At 38.0% G+C, this 16282-nt stretch overlaps 1 protein-coding gene across 3 annotated transcripts; it reads left to right on the forward strand.

Moving 5' to 3' along the window:
* The first annotated feature begins 1632 nt into the window (after window positions 1-1632).
* On the forward strand, window positions 1633-16263 carry LOC131941390 (alanine--tRNA ligase, cytoplasmic). Of its 3 annotated transcripts, XR_009386636.1 has the most exons (24): window positions 1633-1696; window positions 3432-3592; window positions 3771-3959; window positions 4050-4195; window positions 4342-4533; window positions 4883-5027; window positions 5409-5554; window positions 6620-6728; window positions 7153-7191; window positions 7396-7507; window positions 8588-8712; window positions 8909-9053; window positions 9288-9457; window positions 10227-10340; window positions 10516-10653; window positions 11638-11778; window positions 11893-12005; window positions 12556-12664; window positions 12824-12949; window positions 13579-13698; window positions 14220-14306; window positions 14733-14846; window positions 15246-15493; window positions 15798-16263. XR_009386636.1 is itself a non-coding variant. In XM_059300634.1 (23 exons), exons 2-23 carry the CDS (start codon window positions 3458-3460, stop codon window positions 15417-15419), a joined length of 2889 nt encoding a protein of 962 aa, XP_059156617.1. In that variant the 5' UTR covers window positions 1633-1696; window positions 3432-3457; the 3' UTR covers window positions 15420-16263. The 3 variants fall into 3 exon arrangements, 2 of the variants coding, with proteins under 2 accessions (XP_059156617.1, XP_059156618.1); XM_059300634.1 differs by having other exon boundaries at window positions 15246-16263; XM_059300635.1 differs by having other exon boundaries at window positions 1690-1773; window positions 15246-16263.
* Window positions 16264-16282: the final 19 nt, after the last annotated feature.

The following is a 16282-nucleotide window of genomic DNA, read 5'->3' on the forward strand; positions in this document are numbered from 1 at the left end:
ATCTCTCTTCTATAGGCTGCCCACACACAATGCCTTCACATGCTGAGGTTAGCTCTTAATTCAATAGTATAGTATAGAGCCCCATCAGAGTTTTTTCTTAAATAATTATTTACTAAGGCGGCATTAGCCTTTCATTTTCATCAATTATTTACTCAGCGGTTAAGTTAGAAAATAATAATATTAATAAGTAATAATATTATATTATAATAAGTTCAATATTAATACTAATAGTTTCGCTGTCTGTGTATCTATCTATCTGTCTATCTATCTATGTATCTGACAAGAACGCTCTAGAGAAAACACAAGCAAATTAAAAACATGCATAGTTAAACAAAAACGAAATATGACGTCACATTTAGCATATAGTAGAAAATGGTATCAAGCTGGAGAGTGCACACAGTAATATGACGTCATTGATTCTCGAGTAAACATTGAATAAAAAGGCAATTTTGTCTAATCTAAGTGGTTTGCGTGAAGAGTTTCTTGCATACAATTCTTCGGGTAGGGGCGAAGCCCCACCCCCGCGTAAAAACTTCTGAGCCCCCCCCCTCCCCAACTCAAAAGAAATTTCTTCATCCATACTCTATAATAAAATTACCGCCTAATTAATGTGTCTAATCTAAAAAGTGGTTTGCTTGCAGTTTCTTTCATGCAATTCTTCGGGTAGTGGCTAAGCGCGACACCAGTGTTTCTTTCAGACTTTTTCCTCCCCGGCAAGGGGTGGGGGTACTTGAATTTTTTGGGGGGCGGGGGTAGAATTTTCTGGGAGGGGGCAGACACTGGAAAAAGTATATAATTATATTTTGTTGAATGGGACGGTAGACAAGTTTTGGGTGGGGGGGGGGGGTGGAGCCCCCTCCTCCCAAGTAGAGTTGCCTGAAAGAAACCTAAATGCAACTTTTGTCATGAATGAGATTAGGACTGATTAGGTGCATGGAAAGTTTATGGATATGCCTATATTTTGTATAAATTAAAGTACCAATTCTGGATAAAAATACGTTTTCAATGTCATGTTTTGTTTCCGGTTAAATTGAATTATGATGGTGATTTTGGTTTTAGTTTCGAGAAAATACATAGCACTATCAACCTAGCGCCCGTTGTATCTTTCTTTCCTCAACGGGCCATTCTTCTCGTAGAATTAATATTAATAATAATAGATCTAATTTTTTCTAAAATTCGAACTTTTTCGCCTACTTTTAAATTTTTTTATCTAGATCTATCCTTTGCCATAAATAAATATAGGTATCTAGATCTAGATTCTAGAATAGTCAAGAATCTAGATTGATCTCAAATGACTAGTCACTAGTAGTAGTACTATAAACTATAAGTCAAAGTAGTAGGCTATAAAATTTGCACGGACCCACTAGCTGATCTGGTCAACAAGCTACCTAACAACTTTTGGCTGATTTTTAACTGCTGGCTTAATAGTCGGTCAGGACAAAAATCGAAACCTCCATATAATATCCTAGATTATGTCAAAGCGAAATGCAAATTTCATAGCTTCAACATTATTACACAACAAAAAAAATGAAACAAAAATTAATAATCGAATTTTTTTTAATCAATCGTAATAGTCATCTACATAAAAACAGTGCTAACCCTTTGAGCTATTTATGATTCACATTTTGTGAAATAAACGTTTCCTACACCGCAAACCAAGCAGTCGTCACCACGAGCGCACTTTCACATTGTTTAGGTTGGTATTACAATTTAACACAGCTGTGTGAAGTAGCTTATGTGGCATAATAAGCTTATAAGACATAAGATCTTAAGGTTTTTAGTTTTTTTTTATTAGAAACTAACGTATTGCACAATAAACGAACATAGACACATTTAGTTTATTTTTAAATGCCTTATCACTTCTTTACGGCACTGACACAGTCTACTCTAAGAATCTTCTTGCTTGCACTTGCGTCATAATCACAACAAACGAATAAATAAATATTAAATATAGAATCTAAATAAATAGAGCGGGCCTAACGATTTCTTGTTTGGGTGAACTGGTATAATCAGGTTTTCTAACAGGAAATATCTGAATACATAGATTCTACAAGGGTAACCGCTGTACCCCTCATCAAAGGCCAAAAAAAGCTTTTGATTTAAGATCTAGACTAATCTAGAGTCTAGATTTGCTGATTTTTTACTTTTTTTAGGTCTTGTGAGTTTTCTAGTTCACAGTTCTAGATCTAGCTTAGTTTTCATATAGACTATTATTATAGCCTATAGGCCTACTAAAAATACTAAGGCCTAGGCCTAAGGACTAATTTTAGACTTAGGAATAGACTCTAGATATAGATCTACTTACTACTTATTTTTTACAACTTAAGATTTGTAATTGTTAGTTAGATCTAGATCTAGTGTATTCTAGTCGTATTCTATTCTTAGGTTGTCATGCCAGTGTTCGAACTCATAAGATTACTAGATCTACTTGTATTAGGAATTTATTTTAAATTCCAAACTTAGATTTTTTTGCTGTTATTTATGAATGGTGACTTTCATTTTTATAATCTCTCTTTGTTAGTGACGTGATTGTGTGCATATTTGCAGGAAGAAGTCTTGTCCCCTAGATTTTTGCAGGCGACACTAGAGAAACTTTTGAATATTGCAGTAGCCAACAAGGATTAGCCTTGGCCATAGTATAATTGCTGATTGATAGATCTAGAAATAGTATGAATGATAGTATAAGTATTGATAATATGTTAAACTATCAGGGAACAGTAATTTACTAGATCTAGATCTAGTTCAAAAAAAAAAAAAAAAAAAAAAAAAAAAAAAAAAAAACTCAAATCACTGAATATTTAATAAGGGCTGGTATATTCCTACAAAACCACAGCTAACAAACAAATAAACTTAATAAGCCTTTTATTTCTTTTTCATTAGGCCCATCACTTGAACTAGCAACTGGCATATTAACTCTAACTTTTCTACATTTTATTGTTTTAAATTAATTATTAAATATCTAGGCTTATTTATTACATAATATTGGTGTACTGTAATGTGTAGTTGTGCAGACTAATAGGCATATAAGTCTTTTTTATTATCATCAAATTTGCACAATTGAACTTCAAACTTGATTGGAAACGTATAGGCCTAGACAGACAGAACTAGATTACTTACATAACTATGTAGAGTTGTAGAGTTTATGGTTGTCAATTTATATGAGGACTATTTATTATTTGATTCCTCACTGTTTTACCAAAAACCCTATTTACCTAAACATATAGATCTAGTATGGGCATTCTAATAATTGAATGAAGCATAACATAAAAGGCGAGGCCTTATGAAAACTGCATTTGAACATACACCAGCAACATTACTCTATTATGATACTGTTGCATCCACTAGTACACAACCCCCCTCCCACTAACATAGAAATAAAAAGTGTAGGCCTATATAGCTAGACAAATAGTGTCTTGTTTCTTCATGTTTAGGGAGTTGTTAGCTCAAGGAAGACAAGATGATGGATGCAGGACAGGTCCGTGACAGCTTCATCAATTTTTTCAAGGAGAAAGAACATGAGTATGTTCATTCTTCATCAACTATTCCTCTGGATGATCCTACTCTACTGTTTGCCAATGCTGGAATGAATCAGGTACAATCAAGCTCTTTAACTTTCAAGGCTGTGCCTTGTTAGCAGCACTATATCAGTAAAAATAGACAATTAATGTTAGTTTATGTACCAGAAATTGTCATAAAGAAACTGTTTATGTAAGAAATCTTGCAGAAACTTGTTTTGTCTGAGTCTGAATTGAGTTTTTCTTGTCCTTTAGTTTAAGCCTATTTTCCTGGGCATCGCTGACCCAAACAGTGACATGGCCAAGTATGTGAGAGTCGCCAACTCCCAGAAGTGTGTCAGGGCAGGAGGTAAACACAATGACCTGGATGATGTGGGGAAAGATGTGTACCACCACACCTTCTTTGAGATGTTGGGAAACTGGTCATTTGGGGACTACTACAAGGTGCTTTTTTCTTAACTGTCTTTCTCAGTAAATAGCAATCACAATATAACGCTTTCTACAATACAAGAGTTAACCAACCACTGTTTTCAGAGAGAAGTGTGTACATGGGCTTATGAGTACTTGGTAGAGAGGTTAAAACTTGATAAAGACCGCCTGTATGTGACCTACTTTGGTGGAAATCCTGCTTTTGGTCTAGAACCTGATGATGAGGCAAAAAACATTTGGATTGGGCTTGGGTGAGTTTTTGTTGTGGGTCAGTCTTGGGTTGTTGTTGAGTCATTGTATCAGTCATCATATAGCCACCCAGCAGATGTTTAGATTTGATGTTTTAAACTCAGAAGCTCTAAAGTAGATTTGTATTATTGATGTTGTTCCTGAGCAGCATGGACCCTGATAGAGTTCTCCCATTTGGGATGAAGGACAACTTCTGGGAGATGGGGGAAACAGGACCATGCGGGCCTTGCTCTGAAATTCATTATGACCGTATCGGTGGACGCAATGCAAAAGAAAAGGTCAACATGGATGACCCGGATGTGTTGGAGATCTGGAATCTTGTGTTTATACAATACAACAGGTATTTCCTGCTTTATAAACATTACTTGCCGTAGATTTCATTAAACAACAGCAAACTGTACCGTGGTTTACGTTTGATTTTAAAATAAATAAACAATGAATACCCTACCTGAACTAAAAATATGATTTTGTAAATTAACAAATCAATCCGCTAGTTGACACTCCTTTGTTTCAGTTTACATGAATCTATTCAGTGATAGTAAGGCCACTGAGGTGGTTTTTAATTTAGGTGTAAAGCCAGTTCTTTATGTTTAGATAGGCAAGCCACTGATGTAGTTTATGATAGTTATGATAGTTATTAATGTCTTGAACTTGCTGCACATGTGGAGAGTCTTAATTCTTGTTTATAGAGAGAGCGACGGCTCACTAAAACTTCTACCTCGCAAGCACATTGACTGTGGTATGGGCTTTGAGCGCATGGTATCAGTGGTACAGAACAAAAGGTCCAACTACGATACAGATCTGTTCCAGCCTCTCTTTGCTGCCATACAGAAGGTACACACATCTCTTTACAATCTTTCAGGGCTCAATGGGGCAGACCTTGGCATATAGAGGGATATTATCTTCAATTCTATGCTTAACCACTTACATTTCCCCAACATGTACTTAACTTAACACTGGACTTTGTTAGGCAACAGGTTGTCCAGCACATTGTTACAATTTTTGTCCCACTTTGTTAGGCAACAGTCTATCTAGCACATTGTTACAATTTTTGTCCCACTTTGTTAGGCAACAGTCTATCTAGCACATTGTTACAATTTTTGTCCCACTTTGTTAGGCAACAGTCTATCTAGCACATTGTTACAATTTTTGTCCCACTTTGTTAGGCAACAGTTTATCTAGCACATTGTTACAATTTTTGTCCCACTTTGTTAGGCAACAGGTTGTCCCTTGTACCAGGGTCGAGTGGGTGCTGAAGATGTGGATGGTGTGGACATGGCCTACAGGGTACTGGCAGATCATGCCAGGACTCTCACTGTCACATTGGCTGATGGTGGCAGGCCAGATAACACAGGCAGAGGGTAGGTGGTACATGCAGGTCACATGACACCATTAGGTCACATGACACCATTAGGTCACATGACACCATTAGGTCACATGACACAGAGGGTAGGTGGTACATGCAGGTCACATGACACCATTAGGTCACATGACACAGAGGGTAGGTGGCACATGCAGGTCACATGACACCATTAGGTCACATGACACAGAGGGTAGGTGGTACATGCAGGTCACATGACACCATTAGGTCACATGACACAGGGTAGGTTTTGTGGCACATGCAGGTCATATGACACAATTAGGTCACATGACACAGAGGGTAGGTTTTGTGACACATGCAGGTCACATGACACAGAGGGTAGGTGGTACATGCAGGTCACATGACACAGAGGGTAGGTCTTGTGGCACATGCAGGTCACATGACACAATTAGGTTACATGACACAGAGGGTAGGTTTTGTGACACATGCAGGTCACATGACACAGAGGGTAGGTGGTACATGCAGGTCACATGACACAGAGGGTAGGTTTTGTGGCACATGCAGGTCACATGACACAGAGGGTAGGTGGTACATGCAGGTCACATGACACAGAGGGTAGGTGGTACATGCAGGTCACATGACACAGAGGGTAGGTTTTGTGACACATGCAGGTCACATGACACAGAGGGTAGGTTTTGTGACACATGCAGGTCACATGACACAGAGGGTAGGTGGTACATGCAGGTCACATGACACAGAGGGTAGGTTTTGTGACACATGCAGGTCACATGACACAGAGGGTAGGTGGTACATGCAGGTCACATGACACAATTAGGTTACATGACACAGAGGGTAGGTTTTGTGACACATGCAGGTCACATGACACAGAGGGTAGGTGGTACATGCAGGTCACATGACACAGAGGGTAGGTTTTGTGGCACATGCAGGTCACATGACACAGAGGGTAGGTTTTGTGGCCCATGCAGGTCACATGACACAATTAGGTCACATGACACCATTAGGTTACATAACATGACATGGAGGGTTGGCTTGTTTGAGATGTTTTTGTGAGAGTGAAGGTGACCTTTGAACTATGATCTATCAGGTATGTCCTGCGAAGAATATTGAGACGTGCCGTGAGGTATGCAACTGAAAAACTGAATGCCAAGCCAGGCATGTTTTCTTCTCTAGTGGACACAGTTGTCCAGCTGTTGGTGAGTTTGTGACCCTTGTGTCTGTCCACTGTTGGTGAGTTTGTGACCTTTGTGTCTGTCCACTGTTGGTCAGATATTGACCTTGTGTCTGTCCACTGTTGGTCAGATTGTGACCTTGTCTCTGTCCACTGTCATTTTGTGACCTTGTGTCTGTCCACTGTTGGTCAGATATTGACCTTGTGTCTGTCCAATGTTGGTCAGATATTGACCTTGTGTCTGTCCAATGTTGGTCAGATTGTGACCTAGTGTCTGTCCAATGTTGGTCAGATATTGACCTTGTGTCTGTCCAATGTTGGTCAGATATTGACCTTGTGTCTGTCCACTGTTGGTCAGATTGTGACCTTGTGTCTGTCCACTGTTGGTCAGATACCAACCGTCTTGTACTACACTACCTCAAGAAATAAACCATTGTTTTATCATTTAGGGAGATGCTTTTCCTGAGGTGAAAAAAGACCCTCAAACGGTGAGTTATATTTTTTTTGTTAACTTGTGTAGCCTGTGTGATGTGGCTTATTGAAAAAATCAGATGTTAAAGTTGTATAACTTGTGTGATGTGGTTTGTTGAAAAAATCAGATGTTAAAGTTGTATAACCTGTGTGATGTGGCTTGTTAATCAGATCTTAAATAAGTATAACATTGCTGGAAGTATGATATTTACATTAAACAGATAAAAGAAATCATCGATGAAGAAGAAGCTCAGTTCCTTAAGACTTTGTCACGAGGTCACCGCCTGCTTGAGAGGAGCATCAACAAACTGGGAGATGTTAAATCCTTGCCAGGTCAGATTGTTGGTTAGATTGGTGGACATTAGCAAGTTGTTGGTTAGATTGTTTGACATTGGCAAGTTGTTGGTTAGGTTGTTGGACATTAGCAAGTTGTTGGTTAGATTGTTGGACATTAGCAAGTTGTTGGTTAGATTGTTGGACATTGGCAAGTTGTTGGTTAGATCGTTGGACATTAGCAAGTTGTTGGTTAGATTGTTGGACATTAGCAAGTTGTTGGTTAGATTGTTGGACATTAGCAAGTTGTTGGTTAGCTTGTTGGACATTAGCAAGTTGTGTTAGATTGTTGGACATTAGCAAGTTGTTGGTTAGATTGTTGGACATTAGCAAGTTGTTGGTTAGATTGTTGGACATTGGCAAGTTGTTGGTTAGATCGTTGGACATTAGCAAGTTGTTGGTTAGATTGTTGGACATTAGCAAGTTGTTGGTTAGATTGTTGGACATTAGCAAGTTGTTGGTTAGATTGTTGGACATTAGCAAGTTGTTGGTTAGCTTGTTGGACATTAGCAAGTTGTGTTAGATTGTTGGACATTAGCAAGTTGTTGGTTAGATTGTTGGACATTAGCAAGTTGTTGGTTAGTTTGTTGGACATTAACAAGTTGTTGGTTAGTTTGTTGGACATTAGCAAGTTGTTAGTTAGGTTGTTGGAAAATGTGTGGACCCTCCCCCCTCTATTTTTCAGTCTAATGACATCTGTTTACCCTGGCATCTGTTTACAATTAATAATGGTAATGTGTATACCTCAGGTCCCCACCCCCTTGCAGGTGTTCTGTACTTAAGCTGAATGATGTTTTGACAGGATATTTAAAAAAATTTAAACTGGATGTGCTATTTTTTTTACTGTAAATGTTATAATTTACACTGGATATGCAGAATTCTTGACAGAAAACAATGTTATAATTTAAAATGGATGTGCAGAAAGTTTGACAGAAAATAATGTTATAATTTAAAATGGATGTGCAGATGTTTTTGTAGATTCAGACTTGAGCCATTTGGGCAGTAGGATTAAAAAAAAAGTTTTTGTTGTTGAAGTGTAAGGTTAGTTTTTGTAGCAGCTGATATTTTGTCTATGTCCAGGTGACGTTGCTTGGAGGCTGTACGACACGTATGGTTTCCCTGTTGATCTGACCCTGCTGATGGTGGAGGAGAGGGGCATGAACATTGACCTGGCAGCATTTGAAGAGGCCAAAGCTCATTCCTTGGTAACATTGCCCTCTTGGTGGGGGGAGGGGGAGGGGGGGACGACACACAGAACACAATGACAGGGGAAAACAAACAGTTGTGTGAAACACTAAATGGTAAACTTTACTTTTTACTGAAGGAAAGTGGCAGCTGTGAAATCTTAGTTGCTGCCATTTAGTCAATGGTTGTAAAAGACAGAGTGCTTTCATCTACCAGGCCATGTCTCAAGGCAGCACTGGTGTCAAAGAGGACCTGATCTCTCTAGACGTACATTCCCTCACAGATCTCAAAGATAGGAATATCCCACCCACAGATGATGCTTCCAAGTATGCATATGAAGCAGACGACCAAGGCAACTACAGTAAGTCAATGCAGGCATCTCTCTATTTACTCTTGTAGGGATCTGTTGTAAATGTAAAGCTATGTTAGAAATTGTTTATCTCAACTGGTGTGTTGTGTGTAGGGTTGTATTCTACATGTGGGGGTCAAGATTTGGTTGAAGTAGTCTCTCAACTGGTGTGTGTAGGGTTGTATTCTACATGTGGTGGGTCAAGATTTGGTTGAAGTAGTCTCACCTAGTGTGTTGTGTCTCCAGCCTTTGAGAGTGTGAAAGCCAAAATAATTGGCCTGAGATTCAACAAGGAGTTTGTCCAGTCAGTGAGTTCAGGCCAGGAGTGTGGGGTCCTGCTGGACAGGACCAACTTCTATGCTGAGCAGGGGGGACAGACTTACGATGAGGGTTTCATTGTCAAGGATGGCGCTGAGGTATGTGACCTTTGCTGGCTGAGGTAAGATATGTGACCTTTGCTGGCTGAGGTAAGATATGTGACCTTTGCTGGCTGAGGTAAGATATGTGACCTTTGCTGGCTGAGGTAAGATATGTGACCTTTGCTGGCTGAGGTAAGATATGTGACCTTTGCTGGCTGAGGTAAGATATGTGACCTTTGCTGGCTGAGGTAAGATATGTGACCTTTGCTGGCTGAGGTATGATATGTGACCTTTGCTGGCTGAGGTATGATATGTGACCTTTGCTGTAAGATCCGTGGATCTCTGAATGTAAATTTCTCCTGACCAACACACTCAAAATTTTGTCCACTGCTGTGGTTCACCATGTTTAAATAAATGGCGGATGAAAAAAGTAGGCATATTAGGCTTCTTTTATCAAGTTCTAAATTTTGTGAGTTTTTCTTCATGCTGTAGAATTTATATCCATGTAAAAATGAGTTAAGCACCCATATGAGTTTAATTTTCTATCCATGAAACGTTTCAATAAACCATTTGATATACTATAAAACCTGGAATTCTTACAATGTTTTCTACTCCCATATACCCAGTGAATTGGATGAAAACATAGTGGGTTGTTGGATTAACTAGATACAAATGATTAAAGCAGATCTGTATTGTTGAAATGACCAGCAAATGGTCAATAAACTAAAATATTTACTGCTGGGATCAGTACAAATATGTTGATGAAACTTAATGGTTACATTTGATTAGCAGAGAGCTTATGAAAATAGTGTTGGTGTTTTTTCAGGATGATGAGTTCAGAGTTAAGAATGTGCAGGTGCGTGGAGGTTATGTGCTGCATGTGGGCACAGTTGAAGGTGTGTTTAAAGTTGGTGACACTGTCAGGCTGCTCATTGATGAGGTTTGTTCTTCTACTGGACTTGTACTCAACTTATTTGCATTGTATGTCTCATTAAATCTCATTAAAATTCATTAAAATAATTACTGAGATTCTTTAATCATCAACTATTAGAGACCTGTTTGTCATGTAAAAAGCCATGTTGTTTGTCATGTAAAAAGCCATGTTGTTTGTCTAGCCACGCAGGTGCGCCATCATGAAAAACCACACTGCCACTCACATTCTCAACTTCGCTCTCAGGGATGTCTTGAAGGAAACTGACCAAAAAGGGTCTTTAGTGGCACCTGATAGGTTAAGATTTGACTTCTCTTCAAAGGTAAACTGATAAAATAGTCTGCCAAAAATGTGGGGGTGTTATATAGAGGAACAGAAGTATGTTTGGTTGTGTTGGTGGGGGTGTTATATAGAGGAACGTAAGTCTGTTTTGTGTCACTAAAATGGTCAGCTAAAATTGTGACTGGTATGTTTGTGTCACTAAAATGGTCAGCTAAAATTGTGACTGGTATGTTTGTGTCACTAAAATGGTCAGCTAAAATTGTGACTGGTATGTTTGTGTCACAAAAATGGTCAGCTAAAATTGTGACTGGTGTGTTTGTGTCACTAAAATGGTCAGCTAAAATTGTGACTGGTATGTTTGTGTCACTAAAATGGTCAGCTAAAATTGTGACTGGTATGTTTGTGTCACTAAAATGGTCAGCTAAAATTGTGACTGGTATGTTTGTGTCACTAAAATGGTCAGCTAAAATTGTGACTGGTATGTTTGTGTCACTAAAATGGTCAGCTAAAATTGTGACTGGTATGTTTGTGTCACAAAAATGGTCAGCTAAAATTGTGACTGGTGTGTTTGTGTCACTAAAATGGTCAGCTAAAATTGTGACTGGTATGTTTGTGTCACTAAAATGGTCAGCTAAAATTGTGACTGGTATGTTTGTGTCACTAAAATGGTCAGCTAAAATTGTGACTGGTATGTTTGTGTCACTAAAATGGTCAGCTAAAATTGTGACTGGTATGTTTGTGTCACTAAAATGGTCAGCTAAAATTGTGACTGGTATGTTTGTGTCACTAAAATGGTCAGCTAAAATTGTGACTGGTATGTTTGTGTCACTAAAATGGTCAGCTAAAATTGTGACTGGTATGTTTGTGTCACTAAAATGGTCAGCTAAAAATGTGACTGGTATGTTTGTGTCACTAAAATGGTCAGCTAAAATTGTGACTGGTATGTTTGTGTCACTAAAATGGTCAGCTAAAATTGTGACTGGTATGTTTGTGTCACTAAGATGGCTGCTGTCTCTACTTTCAGGCAGCAATGACAGTGCAGGAGGTGAAGGCAGCTGAGGAGATAGTGACCAACATGGTGGGGAGAAATGAAGTGGTCTATGCCAGAGAAACTCCCCTCGCCACAGCTAAAACCATCCAGGGACTTCGTGCAGTTTTTGACGAGGTAAGCTGCTCATATTCTCAAGTGAATATCATCAACTTGTTACCTAAGTTTGTTGGTGCAGTAGTTCCCACCAATGAATAACTAAACTGGCTAATTGATTGATATCTTTGATAGGTTTACCCAGATCCTGTGCGGGTCGTCTCTGTTGGTATTCCTATTGAAGATCTGGAAGCAGATCCTAATGGTCCAGGGGGCTCTATAACAACTGTTGAGTTTTGTGGGGGCACGTAAGTCTCTTTGGTTGTACTCTTGGTGGTGGGGGTGTTATATAGAGGTTGAGTTTTGTGGGGGCACGTAAGTCTCTTTGGTTGTTCATGGTGGTGGGGGTGTTATATAGAGGAACGTAAGTATGTTTGGTTGTGTTGGTGGGGGTGTTATATAGAGGAACGTAAGTCTGTTTGGTTGTACTGTTGGTGGGGGTGTTATATAGAGGTTGAGTTTTGTGGGGGCATGTAAGTCTGTTAAATTGTTCATGTTGGTAGGGGTGTTATATAGAGGATCAGAAATATGTTGGTGGGGGTGTTATATAGAGGATCAGAAATATGTTTGGTTGTGTTGGTGGGGGTGTTATATAGAGGAACGTAAGTCTGTTTTTGGGTTTAATTTTGACAATAGTTAGGCTGTTAGGTTGGTTAATAAACATTAATGACAATGGGGTACTCTGTTACTTGTTTATTTCTGGGTCTGTTGATAATTAGCCATTTGTGTTAATAGTTGGCCAGTTGTGTTGCTATCATCTCACATATAGTCATGTTTTGTACTGCTCATCTCCTTCAGCCACTTGAAAAAATCTGGACACATTGGAAACTTTGTTATTGTCACAGAAGAAGCCATTTCTAAAGGAGTAAGGAGGATTATAGCTCTAACTGGATCAGAGGCTCACAAGGTAAACTGGTGCTCCTGGTTGCTCTTCCTAGATGGTGATGGGAAAATACATGTACAGCAGGGCTAGGGTAGAGGTCAGCTATGACCCAATGGGCTGCTCTCATTCCTCATGTGCGGTGACTACAACATGTAACAAGTTTTTACAAACCAATTTTCACAGGCCACACACAGGCAAGAACTGCTGCAGAAGTATGTCCAGAATTTGAGGGTCAAGATAGAAAACAACTTGCAGACACCTCAGTTTTCTGACAGGGAGCTCAACAAGGAGATAGTTACACTGGATGACGTGAGTGGTCTTCATCTTGTCTGCCCTCATTATGTACACGGCTGCCTGCCTAGTTGTATGGTTTTGCCCATAGTTTTAAAATTTTGACAGCCATGTTACAGAATTATATTTATGCCTTAACCCTTTACAGTCCTATACATTTTGGTCCCCTAAGAATTTTTGTGTTATAGTCTGGTGCACCCACAGTCACTCCAAATATTTACAGTATGTTTATTTACGCATTGTAAGGAAGCCTCATTTATGAGATTTTGAAGATACAGGCAAAGCAGGAAATATTTATCTACACGTTTTCTTGTTGTTTTATCACAAATTTTCTACGATTTTTCTAAAGTTATAATTTTAAAAAAAAACAGGAAATATAAAAAATTGGGTTTTATTTATAATGTAATAAATGCAGTGAATATGTTGGTTTTTTTTGTCTATTGTCTACCTTGCTTGTGGTGTCATCTCTTTTATTTAGAAGAGAGTGTCTGTATTGAGTGGATTAAACCAAAGAAGTCATTTATATTTGTAGTGTATAACTTCACGCATGTGTCGTCACTGTTTTGAAACTGACTCAGTGTTGTGAAACAGATTTACTGCTGCTATTGCTTTGAGGGGCACTAACTTCATTGTCTTTTTATGAGCAGGAAATAGCACAGTCTAACATTTCCTACTGGAAAAGAGATTCACTAAGGTCTGAGCTGAAAGTTTTGAAGAAAAAGATGGATGATATTGACAAAGCAAGAAAAGCTGCCGTTGTCAATGAGGTTGTATCTGTTTTACTTTATTTATATTCACTTTAGTCATACTCTCTCAATACTGACCCATTTGCAACAGAGCAATTTGTTTCACACTTTGTGTTTAAATGCATCTTTTATGACATTGCAAGATCTGTTTTTCAGCCTAATTAGATATTAAGTAAATCATTTGAAGGTTAATTTATAGACTACTGTACTAACAGAGGAGATAATTATATATTTCTATAGCTGGTGCTCACCAGTTATGATAAAACAGTCACAGATGCAAATAAAGTGTAGAAAATTGTGTTGAGCTAATGTATGACAAGCTACTGGGTTTTAAACCAAATATTTTTAATCATGTGCAGTGTCAACTAAGGATGTTTTTTTTTTAGTTATTCAAAATTCTGTTGGTAACATTTTTTAAATAAGTTTAATTAAACACTTTTTCAAAGAAGGCAACAAAACAAAATTTAGAAATGATAATTTGTTGAGTGTTGTAGTTTCTAAGATTAGAATTTTAAATAAATCTTGTGAACTATTCTCTGTAGGTGGTTGAACAGTCCAAGAAACTGATAGAACAAAACCCACAACAGAAATTTATTGTGCATGAGTTCAAGGCTGGATCTAACACTAAGGTGAGCCAACATACCTACATCATACTTTTGGTTTAGTCTTGTCAAACCATTTTTTAAGCAATAGAATACTTTGATCTTTGTAATTGGTGAGATATATTGTTTTTACAATGTTGTGTTGTTAGAATGTTTCTGTGCAATGATGTCTTGTTTGCATATTTGTTTGTGCAATGTTGTGATGTTTGCATATTTGTTTGTGTGATGTTTGCATATTTTTTGTGCAATGTTGTTGTTTGCATGTTTGTGCACTGTTGCAACAAAATAGATATGGCTGGTAGATTTTAAAATGTTATTAGTGAATTTTCAAATTTTGTTTTGGCGATGGTCGAGTTGAACTGTGTGTTGAATTAGAGAATTGTTGAACTCTATATTAGGCTTTAGATAACACAACTGCATCATAAATTAGAGATGTATTGAATTCTATTTTAGGCCCTGGATGCTGCCATGAAACAATATAAGGCAACAAGCCCACAGACCTCTGCCATGTTTTTCACAGTAGATGAGGAAGGAGGGAAGATCTTGTGTATGAGTTGTGTACCTAAGGCAAGGGTTTTTTGTTTCATTACTACAAGGCTAGCTGTATCTAGGCACATCAGTCTGTAGTTTAAAAGGAAACTTAAAGCAAGGACACTAATCCTTCCTCTACAGTCAACTTACAATTTAACTTTAGCAGTTGCAGCATAACTAATGGGTTTGATTATAAACAGATGCTTCTGATCTTAATTAAATTATGTGGATGTTCACAATTTAGAGTAGTGTTTTTGTTATTTCAGTCTGATGAAAAACCCACATTTGCAAATTATTGTTGAATGCTAGAATTCTAGAATGTTAACCAAAATATTAACATAGCTTTACTCTGATCCCCCTGTATTTTAGCTTATCCTGATCGACTTCTTGTTGATGTAAAAAAATTTAAAAGCATTTATTTTCTCTTTGAACCAGGAATCCTTGTCAACTGGTTTAAATGCTAAAGCCTGGGTGGATGTGGTGGTGCCAATCATCAATGGTAAGGGTGGTGGTAAGGACCTGGCTGCTCAGGCTACTGGCACCAAGACACAAAGTTTAGACGAGGCGCTGCGTGCTGCCACAGAATTTGCCAAACTCAAACTTTCATGATCTACCTCATCCAAGAGTATCCAGTATATTGTCGTAAAAGTACATGTGTACCCAACCTTCTCCCCAGTGTCTAGGTTAGAAACATTAAACTTGTTTGTGATGACTTGTCTAGGTTAGAAACATTAAACTTGTTTGTGATGACTTGTCTAGGTTAGAAACATTAAACTTGTTTGTGATGACTTGTCTAGGTTAGAAACATTAAACTTGTTTGTGATGACTTGTCTAGGTTAGAAACATTAAACTTGTTTGTGATGACTTGTCTAGGTTAGAAACATTAAACTTGTTTGTGATGACTTGTCTAGGTTAGAAACATTAAACTTGTTTGTGATGACTTGTCTAGGTTAGAAACATTAAACTTGTTTGTGATGACTTGTCTAGGTTAGAAACATTAAACTTGTTTGTGATGACTTGTCTAGGTTAGAAACATTGACTTTATCCATGTCTCCCATTATGATACCTTGCTCAGCAAGACTATGTGCTTGTACATGAGAACTTCCAGACACAAGTGCCTCAGGTTTTACATGATATTTTTGTTGCCACTATCTCATATATGACTTGTTGGTGGATTCTCATTGAGTGTGTTTAAACATTTTTCTTCTAGTGCCATTTTTATATTGGTGAACTTGTCAAGGAAATAAAATAAAACTTGCTATTATGTCAAATAACTCCTGCTATCATGTCTGTTCTGTAGTTCCATTCTCAATAAAGTCAGCTTTTGGCTTAATGCAGGAAAAAAAAGTATGTTTACTGTTACTGTATGATAAGTGTGTTTTATCTTGCCAATTTTGGTTGTTATGGCTAATCTGTTACATGTTCCTACTAAGGTATTAAAAATTTTGTTAATGAAAATCTTTTTCTCCTTG

This window comes from Physella acuta, unplaced genomic scaffold (assembly GCF_028476545.2).
Source record: "Physella acuta isolate Inbredline_101_S28 unplaced genomic scaffold, ASM2847654v3 ptg000360l, whole genome shotgun sequence".
In the NCBI taxonomy this organism is placed as follows: Eukaryota; Metazoa; Mollusca; class Gastropoda; family Physidae; genus Physella; species Physella acuta.

Bases quoted from the DNA above. Each gene is read 5' to 3' on its own strand.
- LOC131941390 (XM_059300634.1), top strand. From the start codon at position 3,458: ATGATGGATGCAGGACAGGTCCGTGACAGCTTCATCAATTTTTTCAAG. The intron at 9,458-10,226 runs GTATGTGACCTT...GTGTTTTTTCAG, and splicing joins TTGTCAAGGATGGCGCTGAG to GATGATGAGTTCAGAGTTAA. The intron at 14,847-15,245 runs GCAAGGGTTTTT...TCTTTGAACCAG, and splicing joins GTATGAGTTGTGTACCTAAG to GAATCCTTGTCAACTGGTTT.